Source organism: Terrapene carolina, unplaced genomic scaffold, assembly GCF_002925995.2.
Source record: "Terrapene carolina triunguis isolate 2854851 unplaced genomic scaffold, T_m_triunguis-2.0 Scaffold96, whole genome shotgun sequence".
Lineage (NCBI taxonomy): Eukaryota > Metazoa > Chordata > Testudines > Emydidae > Terrapene > Terrapene triunguis.
In genome coordinates, this window is record NW_020664447.1 from 1,757,043 (window position 1) to 1,776,801 (window position 19,759).

Below are 19,759 nucleotides of genomic sequence, written 5' to 3' on the forward strand. Positions count from 1 at the left end.
CTGCATAGCTCCTGACTGGATACCTGTGAACCAGTCCTTTGGGCCCCAGGAAATGGTTTCTTCTTGGCATCCCCTGATAGTTGTGGGAAAATGCGGTTTTTTGATCTATGGAGCTTTCTTATGAGACAGGAGTGGAGACCTGTTTTGTGCTTCTTAATGCTTTAAACTGAATATGCAAAGGTATATGTAGGTGACTTCTTACCTACATGAGTTACCTAGGTTTATACCTGCAAAGATCTGGGGCCCTTCACTTACAAAGTGTTTTCTAATGGCACAAAATGATCTAAAGATATTCTATCATCCTGGAAGTTATCCATGCCCCTCTAAAATGGAAGACAATCTTATTTATTATTAAGAGGAGTGATGCTCAAGTTGGTTTCCTCTAGGAAATATTGGCCAGCACTGTGAGTGGGCAGCATAGATATTTTACAACAATAAACCCAGGGATGTTTGTGTACTAATCCACACAAGTTCACCATTCACACTCAAAAGTTCTTTTTCAGTTATTGCTAGAAGGAGGTTATTTTATATAGGGAGGTGATTTCTCTAGGCACTCTAGTTTAATTCAATATCCTATTCTTTAGTAGAATGTATCCATGTAGCTTCTTGTCATTGGGGGTGATTTTAATGGTATAATGTTAACTTCATTGGATCAGTCTTATAGGTGGGGAGACTAAGGTACAGTGAGGTACATGACATGCCCAAGTTCACAAAGAGTTAGTGATTCGCTCAAGACATAGGTCTGTGCACAGCTGGGAATAGCATCCAGAGCTCCTGACTCTCAGGGGTCAGACCCTATGACTGGAGAATTGCTAATATAGTATCTGTTTTTAAGCAAGGCCGGGGTGGGGAGGGGGAAGTGTTCCAGAAAACTACAGGCCTGTTAACTTGACTTCAATTGTATGCAAGGTCTTGGAACAAAATTTTGAAAGAGAAAGTAGTTAATGACACAGAAGTAAATGGTAATTGGGATAAAATACAACATGGCTTTACAAAAGGTAGATCATGCAAGACCAACTTGATCTCCTTTGAGAAGAGAACTGATTTTTAGATAAAGGAAATGCAGTTGATCGAATCTACCTGGATTTCAGTAAGAGATTTGATACAGGAACGTATTAGTTAAATTGGAGAAGAGGGGAACTAATATGAGAATTGAAAGCTGGAAAAGGAACCTGTTAAAGGAGAAACTACAATGGGTCATACTGGAAGGTGAATGGTTAAGCTGGAGAGAAGTTACTAGTGGAGTTCCTCTGGGATCAGTCTTGGGACCAATCTTATTTAACATTTTTATTAATGAGCTTGGTACAGAAAGGGAGTGTGCTAATAAAATTTGCAGATGACACAAAATTGGGAGGCATTGCCAGTATGAAGGAGGACTGGAATATCATACAAGATGATCTGGACGACCTTGAAAACTTGAGTAATAGAAATGGGATGAAATTTAATAGTGCAAAGTGCAAAGGGAATAACAAGAATTTTTGCTATAAGCTGGTGACTCAACAGTTGGAAGCGACAGAGGAGGAGAAAGATCTTGGTATATTGGTTGATCACAAGATGATTATGAGCTGCCAATGTGATGCAGCCATGAAAAAGGCTAATGCAGTTCTAGGATGCATCAGGCGAGTGAAGACCTGGGAAAAGGGGCCTTTGCCTGGTGTGAAAAACATGTGTTTTGATTTAAGAAAATTACGGTTATTAGAAAATTTAATGCACAATAGAAAATCTACTTAGGGCTACAGGCCATCATTTAAACATAAATGCATAGGCATAGCAAATCTGTGTGCAGCTCTTTAAGTTGGGGATTGGTCCTACTTTGAGCAGGGGGTTGGACTAGATGACCTCCTGAGGTCCCTTCCAAGCCTGATATTCTATTATTCTAAGACAGGGAAGTGTTAGAACCATTATATAAGGCACTAGTGAGACCTCATTTGGAATACTGTGTGCTGTTCTGGTCTCCCATGTTTAAGAAAGATTAATTCAAACTGGGACAGGTGCAAAGAAGGGCTACTAGGATGATCTGAGGAATGGAAAACCTAACTTCAGAGAGGAAACTCAAAGAGTTTGGCTTGTTTGGCCTAAACAAAAGAAGGCTGAGGGGAGATGCAATTGCTCTCTATAAATACATCTGAAGGATAAATACCTGGGAGGGAGAGGAGTTATTTAAGATAAGCGTCAATGTATACCCAAGAACAAATGGATATAAACTGGCCATCAACAAGTTTATATTCCCATCATCACAGCATCTGGGCATATGACAAATTAAAACCAAGCAACATATTCTATTAAACTGCCATAATAGACAGAACAAACATCCCACTCCCTATAACACTGCTAACATCACCAGTATAAGATAACCTCTTGTGTCAAACAAATGCCTATTCAGAAGCCATGGTTGAGCTCTTCCTTAAAGGCTGCATGTAGCAAGGGACAACTGCCAATACAGTGTCACAGAGCCATTAGGTAGATGGCCTGGGTCTTCCACTGATCCCCCTGAACCCATATAGATCCTTGGGAAAGGGTGGGCACAGACACCATCCTCTCTAGCAGAACAGCTGGAATGAAAACTGTACCATGGGAACCTTCCAGAAATTTCCTCCACTTTAGCCCTCCTTTTGTGGGTTGTCCCCAGAGGAATAGTGAACCAGCCCTAAATTCCCATCGCAACAGCCCTAAATTCCCATCCCATTCTGACAGAGGGAAGCTAGTAAATTCTCAACATCCAAAAGGCAACATAAGTAACTGTAATATAAAGCCTCCAGTCCTATAGTGATTAACATTGAAAAGATCATATTCCATGCTTTTTTTTTTTTTAAGATAAGATCAACAGCAAATCAACAGCACCAACATAATAACAGGTCCTAGCAGCATGATCTTCAGTTACACAACCTACTGCTACATAGCAAATGGATAACTGTAAAACCCAGACACCTACTCCTTCCAGTCTATGTACCAATCCTCCTTGAGCATTGCTGCTTCGCACCCCTGCCCTTCTTACAACCGCAAATAAGATAAATGGGTCAACGTGGTCTAACCTCCTGCACATTTTCAAAGGGTCAGCCATTCAAAAGTTTCCTGTTACTTTGTTAACATGTCCTGTAATGGAAGCTAGCAAGTTGCAAGAGAATAGGAACGGGTTTATTGGCTAACACAGTAATTGTAATTTAATTTTTTAACAGCCGCACTGCTACTATGAAGAAATGGCCAGTCTGGCTCCCAAAGTCAATAGTGACTTTACCACTGAATTCAAAGGGAGCAGACTTGTGCCCACTGGTAGGAGGAGACATAGGACAAATAATTAGAGAGTATATGAAAGAAAGAGCGAGAGCACACAAATTACACATAGTAAATAATGGGCATACAGTAAAGCCAAACACCACGGCCTAGATCCTCAGGGGCACCAGAGCAGGGCTTGGCATGCCAGAGTAGGGAAGGGACATCTATGGCTTTTTACATTTTACACCACCTTTCCACCACCATTCTCAATTCTTTCTGGTGATGGCAAAATGGCCACAGGTGCAAGTCAGAGCAGCCTCAGTGATCACTTGTCTTACTGCATCAGATGATGTCTACTTTGGAGCCTCTCCAGCAGCCAGGGTCACTGGAGAACACTGTGCTTCTGCTGTGCCCCTCCCATCCCAAGTACAACATTGGGGGGCAGAGGGCTGGCTATGTCATCCCAATCCTGAGCTGCTGTCTTTAGCCAGGTTGAAGTCACCTTTGTGCTGCTGCAGAGGCATGAAGGAGACTGACTTAACAGGGGCTGAGGATCTGGCCCTTTGCTGTATCTAGATTGCCCACAAAAGGTAGACAGCTGATGAGGTTAGAGCCTCATCCTCTACCACACTGGCTAGCAGAGCTGATAGGCTCAAAAGAGGATATAATTCTGCACTCCCTTAACATGAGTAATAGTGAGTGCATCCCTGAATATTGGGAGCTCTAAAAAGTACTTTATCTTATTGAGGCTGAATTCATACTATAGCTCTCACTTAAGCAGTACCCTTCTGGAACAACCCTAATGCAGGCCAGTGACTCATGGGCACATATGAGCTCTTTGTGATTTATTATGCATAACACATTTCTTTGCATTTAACTCCTTAGATTTCTTTAATGAAAAAGAAAAAAAAACCTACTTCACTTGTTTAAGCTACTTGCTACTCAGTTAGGACTTGATCCAAAGCCCATTATATGAATCAGGCACTTATTCAGCCTGTAGAACTAGTAAACTCTTTTACATCCCAATCCTACAAACGCTTACATGCATGCTTAACTTCACGTAGGTGAGTAATTAGGACTACATGCATGCAGAAAGTCAAGCATGCACAAAAGTGCTTGAAGGATTTGAGCCTTAAAGAGCTGCACACAGATGTGCTATGCATTTATGTTTAAATGATGGCCTGTAGGCTTATGGAGATTTTCTATTGTGCATTAAATTTTCTAATAATCATAATTTTCTTAAATCAAAACACATGTTTTTCACACCAAGCAAAGGCCCCTTTTCCCAGTCAGGATCATATACATGCTTTCAAATATAAAACCTCAGCCATTTTTGATAAAGCCATGTTCAAAATAACTTTGTTCAATATTGTTCAAATTACACAGAAAGAGGAAAAAGAGAAAAATTTGGGCAGAAACCAAGCATGGAAAATATGGGACCAAATGAAGTTTTCAACACATCAAGAACTGGATATTAGAATTGAAACTATTGTGCCATTTTATAACAGGAACTGCTATAGTCATGTGTAAACATAACATTTTGTTCAGAAACCACTCACCTGATCTCGAGAATATGGAGTATCGACTATCTGCTTGTCAGCGCAAGCTGCTAGAAGAATTTTCATTGCATTCAAGTGAAGCAACATCTCACAAGCCATTGTGTCAAAAAATGTAATATTGGCAAGTGCCGCTGAAGCCAGAAGGAAAACTTCACCAGTTGAGGCCTCTTGGCACAATTCTAGAAATGCAGAAAATAATTTAATTAAAATAAATCATTTACTCCTCCAGCATGAAAAGGTTTGTATACGAGTTAAATATTCCTCTGAAATTAATATTAGACATTTCCACTTGTGTTTTTGCAGACTGGACTGAAGCAGGTATAGATGGCCAGATAAATCTAGACTACAAGTCTCTGGGAGCATTCACTTAATTAGTGACCTAGGCTATCACACTTAAGTTTCTCCATTGGATGTTATTCAAGATAAATGTTATATTCCTAAACAAAATGAGATGCAGTCAGCAGATGGGTAAAACTAATGGATCCATGAGAATAAAATTCTGCAATTTATCTTACTGTTTCTAAAACTTTTTTTATAATCTAAGACTATCCTGTATATTTTTAAATTTTGCAGACTTCTTAAAAAATGCTGCAGACACAGCAATTATTATCATAACCTCCTAAGTGCCTTTTAATTCCTGTACACATTTACTTTAACTAGGTCTGAGTCACCCAGCAATTTGATTTCAGTGCGTTTTAAAAATTAAAAATACAAAGAGAGAGTCACTCAATTACTCAGCTATAAATATTACAAGGAAATTGATGACTGGATGGTGAAAAGGCTTTCCCAAATTTGAGTCATTCTATTCCTAAAGCTTATATTGCTTAGGCTTGGTGCATCATCAACTGATGATTTGGTGGTGGCAATCAAGGGAATAGCCTTCTCCTCAGTGACTCTGCCCAGAGGAATACTGATTCATTTTGGCATATTCCTGGCTGGCCACGATTGCTGGGCTTAAACACTGCTTGGCGGGTAGCAAGTTAGCTCAACAAATGGAGTATAAAGTGGAAATTGACAGTTGAGAAAGCTGGATTATCTTGTTCTTTGAAAATATGTCCCCACACTCTCATGCATTCCCCCCCTCCTTTCCTGTCCCTCCCACACACACAGTGTACGGGTTCCAGGGCAAGCGTGCTATGGGCTTCTAATCTTCAGACACGATGCTGAGGCCCAGTCTAGAACAGTACACTGAACAGTATAAAGTATCAAATAAGGTCTAGCAGGTTTCGTACTCACTGGATTGGACAAGACAGTATGATTGCCACATTTGAGATCTGGGATAACTTTCCACATCTGGCGTATTATCCCAACCCCAGGGACAGGTGTCTTTCAGCTTCTGCTGCTCAACAGGCCAATGTTTGTGATGGACTGTTTACTTGCATCTTGGACTTTGTTGAATTTGTAACAGTTCTGATTGGAGCATCCCTGGGTGTTGCCCTATAACTCCATTTCAGGCTGGGATTGAGTAAATTAGAGGTGGAATAGACTGGGTGTTGGTGACATACTGGGTACAAGAAGCAGCCCCCCTCAGAGTGCCTAACACCACCTCATTACAAAAGGGCTGCTGGGTAGAAGAGAGGTGTGTAGTATAGTGTGCCACAGTAGGGGAGGATCGGAGCACAGAGGTGCCTGTAGGCACAGTAGACCTACTTTTAATTAATGGAAATTGCAAGATGACAGTCTGCAGGGTAACAGTTGATGGTTAATAGTTATATTCACAGGTTGAAACATTTTATTCAGTACTAATCAGACTGTTGACTCCAGATTTGTGAGTGTTCTGTATTTACAACATCTGGGCAGTGGTAATGATCATTTCACCTGTACTGTGTTTGTGAATGTGGAATGCCTGGGCAGCTGGGTGGACAGATCAAAGTTGTTAAAAATATGGAGTGATTCTGATGTGGTTTCATTCTAGCCACTTGGACAGATTATGATGTACAGGCTCTTGTGAATGAGTCGCAATGACTTCCAGGTATGGAATGTGACAGACCTGCTTAAAAGTTGTCACTTTTCAGTAGCAGATAAAAGGTCCATTAGCCTAGCTGGTTGCTTGAGCTCAGTGGGATAGAGCAGAGACCTATGTATCTATTCTGCAGGTCTTGCATATGCAGTTAGCTGATGATTCTGGTATCTGTAAGTGTATGTAACTATGGATTGTTAAAGATGAATAAGTATTTATATCACTAATATGGAGGGAGTGGAGGAAGCACTTATTTGGCAGACTCTTGTGCTGGAAGAGGCTAGAAAACAGCATTAAAAACTAAAGGTTCCCCTACCTACTCAGTGACTAAATACAGATATGAATGATGTCTCAGACCATGATACTAGCTTCTTAATTTACAAGAATGTTATCATTAACCCCAGATAAAGGCAAACCCCAGTCACGTGCTGTAGCATATCATTGTTGACTGGAGGTTGCATTTTGGTCTTCATCATTACGTTGTACTTGTCACCACTACATTCCACCTCTTGCCTTAGCATGGACTGAGATCCTAATGAAAAGGCCACTTTTTAATGCACAAGAACAGCAAGTTATACAGTAATTTTTGTATAAAGTATCATACGGTTGTAGAAAAGATAATGGGCTTGATTCTCCACTCACTTTCACCAGTTTTACACTGATAGCTCTCCACTGACTTCTGTATTGTTACTCCTGATTTACACCAGTGCAGCTGAGATGATAACCAGGCCCACTTTTTAGGCCTCAAATGGCTACTATTTCCACAAATAAATTGTATTTGAACTTTGGCTAAAAGTCAAGAATATTAGAACTATTGAAAAATTTCCAACTTCAGGATTTAAAACAACTGAGCTAGTCCACATAGAGTTCTACTGTGGAATGTTATAGTGGCAAGAAAGGCAAATACTCCTTAGAGAACATTGCTAATGGAGGAAAGTCTGTCTTTCAACATAAGTTTCTTTTTCCTTTTCCAGTAAATCTAACAAGAAAGGCTTAAAACAAACCCTGTCTACTTACTGACAAGTGCTGTGACAATTTCCTCCATATTTTCCAGAAAGCTGCTGAGATGCTGAGTGAAAGTGAGATGTGGAGATGTGATTTGTGCTATTACTGCTGCTGCTTCTGCATGAGTGGCTTCAGAATGGGTACTATCTGTGAGAATGTCAGCCAAGCACAATATCCCGTCAACCTTGAGGGGGAGGGAGAGGAACAGTTGGATACAGGTTAACCAATGAGACAAATATTTTCCCAGCCAAATTAGGATTTACATGTGTGCATTGTATACTACTTATAAAACTACTGAACTGATTTCTTTTCAAAATTGGCTTGAACCTTAGTACTCAATGACATATACCAAACAAAAAGCTAATAGATTCAGCCTTTTTAAAAACTGAGTGCAACATAAAAAAAATATTCTCAGAATGCACAGGAGTGGGGAGAGGAAGTGTTCCTTCCCCCACCCTCCAAGCTTTTATAACTCAAAATGACTGAGTTGATTTTGCTCAAACATAACAAAAATGTTTTGGCAGAGATGAAGCATGGAAAATCCCACTCTAAATAAGAATTTGTTTGTTAAGGTGAACAGATATTATGTCACAGTCTCATCTAAGTCCCTGTTTGCGCATGTCACTTCATTCAACTTACTCAGTATTGCAATGAGCTCCACATGGGTGGAACCTTGAGGAGCTCATTGACAATGCCAAGAAGCCAATACAGGATGAAGGCCTATAATTGTCAGCCTCTAGCCATGACAGAAACAACAAGATTGTTGTAGACCAGCAGTTTCTGGGAAGCTAACACAAGTGTAGCATAGGCACATACTGTCTCAAACCAGAGCTATAGCTATTAGTTCCTTACAAGTTTTGAAAAGTAAAACAAAGCAAAGATTTGTATACCCTTGTACATCTGGAATGACCGATATCTTCAAAGTATGCTCCTTTTAGCAGGCATAAATATACACACATACATACACATTTACTCTGTGTTATAGTGGACCCTATTACACACTGATGTGCTACAACAGGGCATGATGTAAAACAGCCAACACAATGTGACAGGTCATATTGTAAAAATTTGATACCTACTACCCAGATAACCAGCAGATAAGAGTGATGAAAGACCTATGGACAATGTCATAATCAATGTATTTGTAGACCAGTCAAATTTGTTTTCTGACTGTGCTACATATTCCTGAATAATTCACCATGTTGCCATGTAGGTAGGCAAATGGGCTTATTAAGGCTGTTTTACATTTGTGAACACAGAAATTGTACACAATGATCCAGAATTTGCTATCCGTTACATCCATGTAAATCAAGAGTAATTCCATCGATCTCAGAGTTGCACACAAATCTCAATAATGGACAGTAGAATTTGGCCCAACAGTTAAAAATATTACCACTTTGGTAAGCTTTGTTTGGAAGCTCCTCTAAAATCTAATTTTTTTCCATTTGCTTCTTTACATGATTTCTGTTCTCTATCAGCTCATGGTAGTTGGACAGATTTTATAACTCACTTTTACAGACCTCCCTCCAGGAGGAAGATTCAGAGAAGAACTAATTTCTTGCTCAAAAATTAACTGGAGCTGGAATCAGCATTATAAATATAGGGGGTAGTTGATACAATACCCTTTACTAAATATTTTGTTATCTCTTTAATAGTCTCCCAAATATTGTGTGTGATCCAGATGTTTGTCATCTCCCAGTTAGACTACTGCAGATTAATATGACTGCCCTGAAGAAGCTTCAGCTTGTGCAGTACCCTGCAGCACTCCTATTAGTGAACAAAGGCAGATGTAAACACATCATACCAATACTTGGAACTCCAATGGCTGCCTAGTCCTTCCTGTACAGAATTTAAGATTCTAGTCTACAAGGCACTTGGCTGGGTCTAAGATACCTCAAAAATCTACCTTTTCATGACCCTCTAAGGCAGCTATGATGCAGAGAGACCCTTGCACTAGACTAGCTCCCAGATAAGACTCTGATACGTAGGGCTCTAATGCTGAAAATGCTCTAAGATTTTTAAAACTCTATCAGAGGACATCAGATTGAGTCCAGGCCTGACTATCAAAGAGCTGAGTCTTGTATTTAGGCCTAAACATAAAGCCTCACCCCCGTATGGCATCTTCCTGGGAATAACCCACTGTTTCCAAAATTGAAGAAGAACGATAAGGGGAAAAAGGGAAAAAAGAAAAGAAGAAAACAAGTATAACCCTTCCTTTCCATCCTCCCAATCCCTATTTGTGAGAGATTTGGCAGACTCTACTGGAAGATCATAAGATCTTAACTATGTCTTCACTTCCTAGGTGATGATTATATATTAATTTCTGCGCAGAATGAGTCCCTGGGGGAGTCCTTTTATCACTGTATTTTAAATGTGTTGTGGAGCTCTTAGAGCAGGGATCGGCAACCTTTGGCATGCAACCCGCCAGGATAAGCACCCTGGCGGGCCGGGCCGGTTTGTTTACCTGCCACGTCCATAGGTTCGGCCGATTGTGGCTCCCACTGGCCGCGGTTCACCGTTCCAGGCCAATGGGGGCGGCGGGAAGCGGCGACCAGCACATCCCTCACCCTGCGCTGATTCCCACAGCCAGAGCTGGCTCCAGTGTTTTTGCCACCCCAAGCGGCGGGAAAAAAAAAAAAAAAAAAAAGCTGCGATCAGCCGCACTTCGGCGGCAGCTCTACCGCCGCCGCTTCATTCCTTGGCAGCAATTCGGTGACAGGTTCTTCCCCCCGTGAGGGACTGAGGGACCCGCCGCCGAATTGCCGCCAAAGAGCCGGACGTGCCACCCCTTTCCTTTGGCCGCCCCAAGCACCTGCTTGCTGCGCTGGTGCCTGGAGCCAGCCCTGCCCACAGCCCCCATTGGCCTGGAGCGGCGAACCATGGCCAGTGGGAGCTGCGATCGGCCGAACCTGCGGATGCAGCAGGTAAACAAACCGGCCCGGCCCGCCAGGGTGCTTACCCTGGCGAGCCATGTGCCAAAGGTTGCCTATCCCTGTCCTAGAGCAAAGGACAGGAGGCTATTTTTATAAACATGTGGATAAATACAACAAACCCACATCAAAAACAAGCATAGAGGCACACTAGCATCATGGGAAGCTTTGGGAATGTTGCCATGTAGGGCACACTTAATGCTCTCTTTAATTATTAGGCAGTACTTGAAGACTGCATAGAGAGGTGCCTTAGATTTTGGATGTGTTGTTCTGATTAGTCCCTGATGCCACTCAATACCCCAATTTAGCACTTTTCAGAGGTATCAGGACAGAGAAAAGATCTGAGCAGCCTGTTGCATAGTCAGGAAGAATCTAGCCCCACCGAACAATGCCAGGAATGACTTCCTGAGCGTACTCTGAAATTCTCAGGACTGGCCATATTCTCAGTTGTCCAACTGCCATATGTAGTAAAGCAGTCAAGGCAGAACAACCTACCTACCTTGGGCTTTTGGGGAACCTAAATGGACTTGTCAAATGCACTCACCAATCAAGCAATTTAGGCTTGTGGAGCTGTCTCATTCTCTCCACCCAGTCAATGTTCCCTTAAACCTTGCATATTTTTAACGTTCAGTCATTCATTTCTAAATGGTTTGTTCAAAGCTTCTCTTGTTCCCATTTTAGTTATTTATTAATATACAGTGCCAAGTTACCTTAATTAAATGTCCCCGTGGGACATAAATTAAGTTGTTTGGTAAGCAGTGGCAATTTCTGCACTCTAGAAGATCTATCAGATTCCTGGGAACAGGAATTACCATCTTGAAGATCAGTCATTGGGATGTACTTTTTAAAGGGAAATATAAATATTCAACTGGATCCCTATTAACATCAGGAAATACAACAAAGGAAATAACATCTCTTTGGGGTTTTTCCTACTGACTACAAATGGTGTTTAGACTAGATACTGAAAAAATGACAGGAAGAGATGAATTGCTTTTCAATGTTAAATTTTTTTTGACAGGCTTTCAACATTAATCTACCTAGAGCAAGATATTTTCTTCTAGTTATGGCAGAATTCTACAGCTTGAAACTGGGGATTCACAGAATGCATTTAGCTTCAAGGTGTATTAATAGAACTCTGTCAAAAATTAGTATGTCCTCACAAACTGATTTACTAGCCAATGTGTGCTAGACATCATCGTGAGCAAAAAAACCCCAACTTGCTTTGTCATCCTGAAGCCTTCCCGTATCACACCTTGTTTGGGATGAAAAAAATGCTAATGATAATAGTCAGTTGAAAAAAAATGATGTATATTTCAAGACATTCAAAAATTATTGCAGTAGGGACTGGCTCAAGCATTTGGTAACAGGTTACACACAGACTTTCACCTCTAAAGTCACTGGTTCAAACCAAACCTAGGTCAATAATGACCAAGGTCATGACCTGTTGACTGTTATTCAACTACCTATGCAGAAATGTCAAAATCTCTCATGGGATGAGAGTGCAGTTGTTAATAGAGAGGAATCCTCATCCCCAAAACTGCCATCACAGCACATGGCACTAAATTGCACCCTTGCTGACAGTCTCAGCCAGGAGCGCCGCCAGCTTTTTTGCCACCCTAGGCGGCGGAAGGTCCCGCCCCCGAAATGCTGCCCCTGAGAGAGGCGGCGGAAGGTCCCGCCCCCGAAATACCGACGACAACCGGGGCGGCCGAAGATCCGGCCACCGCGGTCGCCGCCCCCCAAATGTTAGCACCTTAGGCAACTGCCTAGGTCGCCTAATGGGTTGCACTGGTCCTGGTCTCAGCAGAAAGGCCCACGACTGAATGGGGATAAATATCTTGAATGAGAGTGAACCTCCCAGCTGCTGCCTGTGCATACTTTACTCTATGAATAAAGGATTAGTTTCCTGTTGTTTCATTCTAATAACTTTTACATTGAAAAAGAAAAAGAAATTCATATACTCAAATATGTCGAGATCTTAGGTTACGTATAAACAGCAAAGCCATATGAAAATAATTTAGAAAACTGACTCAGAAGAGCTAAAATAGAACTAAATATACAACAGCAATCCAAATAGAACTGCTGCTTAGAAAATACAGATAGCTACATAATTTACACTGTAAATGTATACAAATGTTTACAAATGCAGTGCATGAACATGCAGTGAACACAAGTACAAGGGAGTGTTTATTTTCACCACTGAGAAGAGAGAGAGAGAGAGACAGGACCATTCATGAGTTATCATACATCTCCATTCATGAAGAGACAGAACTCACAGGCAAGTAGGGATTATAAAGCTATATTAACAAGAAGATCTGGTCACCTCTCAGAAAGCTGTGACGGAACTGTAGCCTCTCATTGTTGGCTTCCCTGTAATAATTGGACTAAATAATAAATACAAACATTTGAACCATGGATACCTAGATATCAATTTAGAGCCTACCTTTAAACACTCAGGTTTGAAAAATTTGGCTATATACACCAGAAGGGCATTGTAAGGATTAATGAGTGTCTATAATATGCACTGAAGTATTATTAATCACTAATTTCTATTTTCCCCAAATAGAATTCAGAATAAAACAACCCACGTGTCTTTATGTCAAACCAACTCACTATAATCAGAGTTTCAAAATAATCAGTCTACTTCTTTCATGGTTCCACTTTTCAATTCTCCCCCATCCTTTTTGAACAGCCAGGCTTCCCATCATCAACTGTGGCTGTCAGGAACTCCAGCAGGATCTGTCTTTGCCACAGCTACTGTGAGGCCTTCAAAAGGCATCACCTTGCACCATGCAATTGTAGATGAACTCCACCTACCCACAAGAGTAGCAGGGCTCTAACAGGACTTATTTTCTTTCCCCCGCCTCTCATTGCTCTGAGAGTGAGTAGAAAGGGGGATATGTAAATTCCCTATTTCCATGTTAATGCTTTACTTTGAGCCATGGCCACAGATCTCAGAGAAACAACACTTTCTGTTGCTGCTCGCAAGTCCAGGTATCCAGAAGGATGAACCACAATCACCAGAGCCTAGCTACTTATACCTTGTCCTTCTATTCATTTAGCAAGTAGGTGGCATCAGGTGTGGGAATAGGAATACAGTGGCTAAGGAATTTTCCTGACCAGTATTTTGCATTTCATTCCCATGTCTTTGCAAGCCATATACATTTTGTAAAGTATCACTAAAAAGCAGCAACCAAGCAGCATGCAACACACAGTAGAGGTGGGGAAAAGCAGATCAAGGACACCAGGACAAATCTCCTACTATTATAAATCAAGATGTGGAGTATTTTATGTCCCTATGGCCCAGACAGCAGCTTGCATCTTTGTGTCTTGACCAGAAGTTCTCCCCTGCCCCCAACACAGGAAACTTCATCAGGGCCACCCGGGGGGGGGGGAGGCAAGTGGGGCAATTTGCCCCAGGCCCCGGGCCCTGCAGGGGCCCCCCATGAGAATATAGTATTCTATAGTATTGCAACTTTTTTTTATGGAAGGGGCCCCCGAAATTGCTTCGCCCCAAGCCCCCTGAATCCTCTGGGCAGCCCTGAACTGCATGTAACTAAACTGATCTTCCTTGGAAGCATATACTGACTTAGCCATAACAGAAATTGAACCTGTGATTCCATTGAGTCTAAATATTGCAAACCTGAGGATTAGACCACCAACCCATCCACAGGGGCATGCTTTCCTAGGCAGTGTAAGACCCCATTCCCTCCAACATACTTTAGGTCCATTTCTCCAGTGACTTGCATCTTGTATAGTCATTTACACCTGTGCAAGGTAGGTGTAAAATACTACCACTTGTCTGTGCGGAGAACTGTGATCTGGGAGAAAAAAATAAAAGGGAAAGTGCCAGAGACTCCATGAAGTCCACTAGAGACTTCACTTCTGCTATCCATTATATGGGGAAAACGCTCAGGTAGCAGAGTGATGGTTTGCAGTAAAAAAAACCCAAGACAGATTGCCTATTTGACTTAGCTGTCTATCAGCCTGTGTTTTATACTGACTTGGTGCAGGAGCAAAGGACTATGCAAGGTACAAGACAAATGGAGAATCAACCCATAGTGTGTAAAAGATATATACAATTGAACGATTAGAGCTTCTGCCCAGTACTTGCTGTTTATACCTAAAAGCCAGTAATGTAAAGGACAAATGGCCTTCCCTCGGTCTGTTAATGACTTTTGCTTTCATACTTTTGATCTGCTGAGTTGCTGTATTTGGAAAAGGGGGCTTGATTTAATAGTGAGAAAAATATAAGAAGGATATATCCTGGCTGGCCCATAAAACGATACGCTTGGTATTTTAGACTCATAAAAGCCAGGTTAGTCATCTTTATTTTTTCTTTTCCAAAGATGCAATATGCCAGCAAATTTAGCCCAAGATCTGCTTTATGCGGTTTTGGCAACCATTTAAAAAAAAAAAAGCTCCAGCGAGCAACACCATTTATAAGTGTCCAATAATAAATTTTAAAATGACAAGAGAACAATCTAATAAAAGCACTTAAACATCCAAAAAGAAACTGCTGCTCAAAGCATTTATATAATTAGCTTTCACACTGAAAGGAACTTTGGATAGTTGCCCTGTTTTCTGTTTAATTCTGGTGAGGTAATCAGATAAATGTCAAATTCTATACAAAAGAATGGGTCAGAGCCATAAACACAAACAAAGGAATTCCATGAATGCAACAAGATTCTGCAGAGACTTTGCATTTGAGGAACGTTATTTGATAAGCACTTTATTATATGGATTACTGATATTTCAATATTGATTACTGGAAAAGCACAGGGAGCTTAAATTCTTAAGGGCACAACCTTATTATGTAAACTTCACTGGTGTGACAGATAGGGATATGTGACCGATTTCATGCATTCTTCTGGATGGAAATGATTTCCATTTATCACAACAGGAGAGAAAAAATATAGCCTTGTCCAGTGGCGCTGGAACAATTTTTGTAGTGAGGGTGCGGACAGCCACTGAACCAAACTGTAAATCCTGCATATGATGGAAACCACTTCAAGCCAGGGGGTGCAGCAGCATCCCCAGCACCCTAATTCCAGCACCTATGGCCTTGTCCTCTCGTCAATACACATTGATCTCTCAGAAACATTAAATGAAGACAGGGTTCTGTAAAAGCAATTTGACTGGCTCCGCTGAAATCCTGGCATTTAATGAGGTGGCTAATATGGAATGTCTGAAAATGACATTAATGACTTCCTGATTTGGAATATTATGTACAATAGAAGTCTTAACCTTTAAAGCATTGAGGACTCCTCTTGTATCTTCTGTAGCGAGATCCTGAAGCAAAATAATCTCATCTTCACTACAACCCGTACTGGAAAACAAGAGCTCTTCTACCTTTCTCTAACCATCCTCTAGTTTGTCCCCGCCCTCCAAGTGCACTGCAACAGGCCTTTTCCAGAGAGCTGATCACCTGACACTCCCTGCCCATCCTCCACTGACACCGAACTGATTTCTACTTACACTTCAGTTTCCATGTTGGTTTTTCCCCATTCCCTGACCTGACCTTCCAATGTGATTCACTTTCCCCATGCTGGTTCTCAATCTGAGAAAGGGGAGGGAGAAAGATCCTTAATAGGTATCAAGCACTTTCCCATAGACTCCCATAGTCAGAGCCCCTGGATATGCTAGCAGCCCACACTTGGGTTCTGCCGGGGAGAAGCAGCAGTTTACAGAATTTCTTCCCTGTACTCCAGCAGAGGAGAGGCACAGCCTCACTGGAGGAGCTGTGCTGTCGAGGGAGGAAATGTTCTTTGACCAAAGGGTGCTCTTACCATGAAAACAGACAAGAGGAAGGGCAGTGAGATTAGAAGCATAAAGGGGAGAGAGACAAGGGTGGATGTCCCACATTTTGGGGTTGAAAGTGGAGACTGCATCCCACAGTACAACACTGGGAGGAATGGGGGGGAAATATCAGAGTTGAGGTTAACTTGGTTTTTCTTTCTTCCACACTTGCTATGTATTAGTATTTAGCACCTGCAATTTGAAGCCAGAACAGAATAGCTAGGAGCTACAGGTAATGAGATGAACACTATGGTAGTTGAGAAACTAAAAGGCAATGCATTCAGTATCAAGGCAGAATAGCTCAAAGCTACAGAGCTGGATTACAACTCAAACATAAACCATACTGAAAAATTATCGTGTGGGGCGGGGAAGCAAGAAATTATCACATTTGCCTTTGTGCAGAAGAAAAATATGTCTGAATCATTAGCTTCACACTCTTGGAAAAGACCACAGTGCCTTTTCAAAACTACAGTATGAAACATTAAGTGACCTTCCACTGTATTGCAACTGTTCAAAACGGAATACAGTGGCATACAATATATCCTTATTTCGATGAATGGATATTTATGAGCATGAATCCCCGATCATCAAGATGGAACTATATCCTATAATTATAATCCTATAATGCTTCATCTTTACTGTCTATGGATTTTTTTAAAACTCATCTTGCACTTTTTAAATGCAAAAGGCCTACATTTTTGCCTACAATTTCCACTTAAAAATTATGACATGAGACAAAAAATAATTCCACCTTCCATATAGCACTATTTCATATTTCAGCACTTGCAAGTTTGAGATGCTGTGCAAATCCTCAGCAGGTGTCAGCTGGCATAGCTCCACTGACTTTGAGGGAGCTCTGCTTATTTACACCAGCTAAAAATCTGGTCCACTGTTATTAACCCAAGAGGCTACAGAGTAAAGGCTAAATACAATTGTTACCATTAAAATGTTTACAAATGCCATTCCAAGAAATTAGCGCTAGGAACATAGGACTGGAAGGAACTTCCTGGGTCACCGAGTCCAGTCGCCTTCTATCATGGGCAACCTAATCATATAATCATGTCCATAACCTTAGCAAGCCATATATACAGCAGTGTTTGTGATTAGTTTACCTTATTTTAAGTATAGGGAATACCATGGTAAAACTATCTAGTAGTAAAACAAAGTTGCATTGACAGGGGTTCTGGAACAATTTTAATAGTGGGGGTGCTGAGAGCCATTGAATCAAACTCTGTATATAATGGAAACCACTTCAAGCCAGGGTATGCAGCAGCACCCCAACACCACCTATGTGGAATGATTTTTATTGCTACCACTGAACAAAGAGGCATGGGAATTAACTGTACATAACCCATTCTTTTTACAGTAAGGGATGGTGTGGAATTTCATTTAGGCTGATCAGCATCAATGCATTTAAACCTAGTGGATTTCAAATTGCTGGCAACTGTCATCATATTTTGTTTCAATTAGCAACTGATGATTGAGCCCATATTGTTCTCAAAACCAGCCTGGAGTTTTGAATTTTCTTCCCTCCGAAGGTGACTGCATTATTTAAGGGATATTTATTCCTCACTATGCTTAGCCAATGAATGGTCTTGGTTTTGGGGTGAGGTGCCCTGCTAGCAGTAGAGGTGTGAACACCAAGGGAGGAGAAACTGCTTCTGTAGTTGGATAGCCATTCACAGTCTTTGTTTAATCCTGATCTGATGGTGTCAAATTTGCAAATGAACTGGAGCTCAGCAGTTTCTCTTTGGAGTCTGGTCCTGAAGTTTTTTTGCTGTAAGATGGCTACCTTAACATCTGCTATTGTGTGGCCAGGGAGGTTAAAGTGTTCTCCTACAGGTTTTTGTATATTGCCATTCCTGATATCTGACTTGTGTCCATTTATCCTCTTGCGTAGTGACTGTCCAGTTTGGCCAATGTACATAGCAGAGGGGCATTGCTGGCACATGATGGCATATATAACATTGGTGGACGTGCAGGTGAATGAGCCGGTGATGTTGTAGCTGATCTGGTTAGGTCCTGTGATGGTGTTGCTGGTGTAGATATGTGGGCAGAGTTGGCATCGAGGTTTGTTGCATGGGTTGGTTCCTGAGTTAGAGTTGTTATGGTGCGGTGCGTGGTTGCTGGTGAGAATATGCTTAAGGTTGGCGGGTTGTCTGTGGGCGAGGACTGGCCTGCCTCCCAAGGTCTGTGAAAGTGAGGGATCATTGTCCAGGATGGGTTGTAGATCACTGATGATGCGTTGGAGAGGTTTAAGCTGAGGGCTGTAGGTGATGGCCAGTGGAGTTCTGTTGGTTTCTTTTTTGGGCCTGTCTTGAAGCAGGAGGCTTCTGGGTACACGTCTGGCTCTGTTGATTTGTTCCTTTATTTCCTTGTGTGGGTATCGTAGTTTAGAGAATGCTTGGTGAAGATCTTGTAGGTGTTGGTCTCTGTCTGAGGGGTTGGAGCAGATGCGGTTGTACCTCAGTGCCTTCAGTTGTACCTTCATTTGCAAATTTGACACCATCAGATCAGGATTAAACAAAGACTGTGAATGGCTATCCAACTACAGAAGCAGTTTCTCCTCCCTTGGTGTTCACACCTCTACTGCTAGCAGAGCACCTCACCCTCCCTGATTGAACTAACCTCGTTATCTCCACACTGATTTATACCTGCCTCTGGAGATTTCCATTACTTGCATCTGAAGAAGTGAGGTTCTTACCCACGAAAGCTTATGCTCCCTATACTTCTGTTAGTCTTAAAGGTGCCACAGGACCCTCTGTTGCTTTTTACAGACTCAGACTAACACGGCTACCCCTCTGATAAAAAGAATCTTGTGTTTCATTTCTGATTGCAAGGGCTTTGTTGGACCAGTTCTATTATTTTCATAAAAGTGCTGCATCAAAGTTTTGGGCTCATTGGGACCAAGTGGTAAAGAACAGGTTGAGTCCTAACACTCAGACACCATAGATATACTAATCATGGCAATCAACTCATATTCCCTTGTTTAGGGATGAACTAGGCTGGTCACAGATAAAAGCACCTTGATTACTTGTAAAACACTGGGATCAGCAGAAATTACACTGTTTTAGACTCCAGTGTACCCTCTTGTGCAGACAGGAAAGAGAAGCTCCAGCAAACTCCCACAAGGCTCATGTCAGCAGTTTCCTTCAACTCTTCCCTTCAAGGATAAAGGGCTTGGGTAAGAGACAGGGCATACAGCCGCACAGATCCCAAGAATCTATGAGGAAGAGAACACATGATCTTGCAGAGTGTTCTCCTCTGTACTGCTTCTCTGATTTGCCCCAGCA

General features: G+C 41.6%; 1 protein-coding gene across 2 annotated transcripts in view; it reads right to left on the bottom strand.

The window, feature by feature from the left end:
- Positions 1-19,759, bottom strand: part of INSC (INSC spindle orientation adaptor protein) — a 224,848-nt gene that overhangs the window by 27,471 nt on the left and 177,618 nt on the right. For both annotated transcript variants that reach the window (XM_024202162.2, XM_024202163.3), the window contains 2 exons: positions 7,750-7,921; positions 4,773-4,951 (listed from right to left, as the gene is read on the bottom strand). In XM_024202162.2, coding sequence (XP_024057930.2) covers positions 4,773-4,951; positions 7,750-7,921 — 351 coding nt within the window. The remainder of the gene's footprint in view (positions 1-4,772; positions 4,952-7,749; positions 7,922-19,759) is intronic.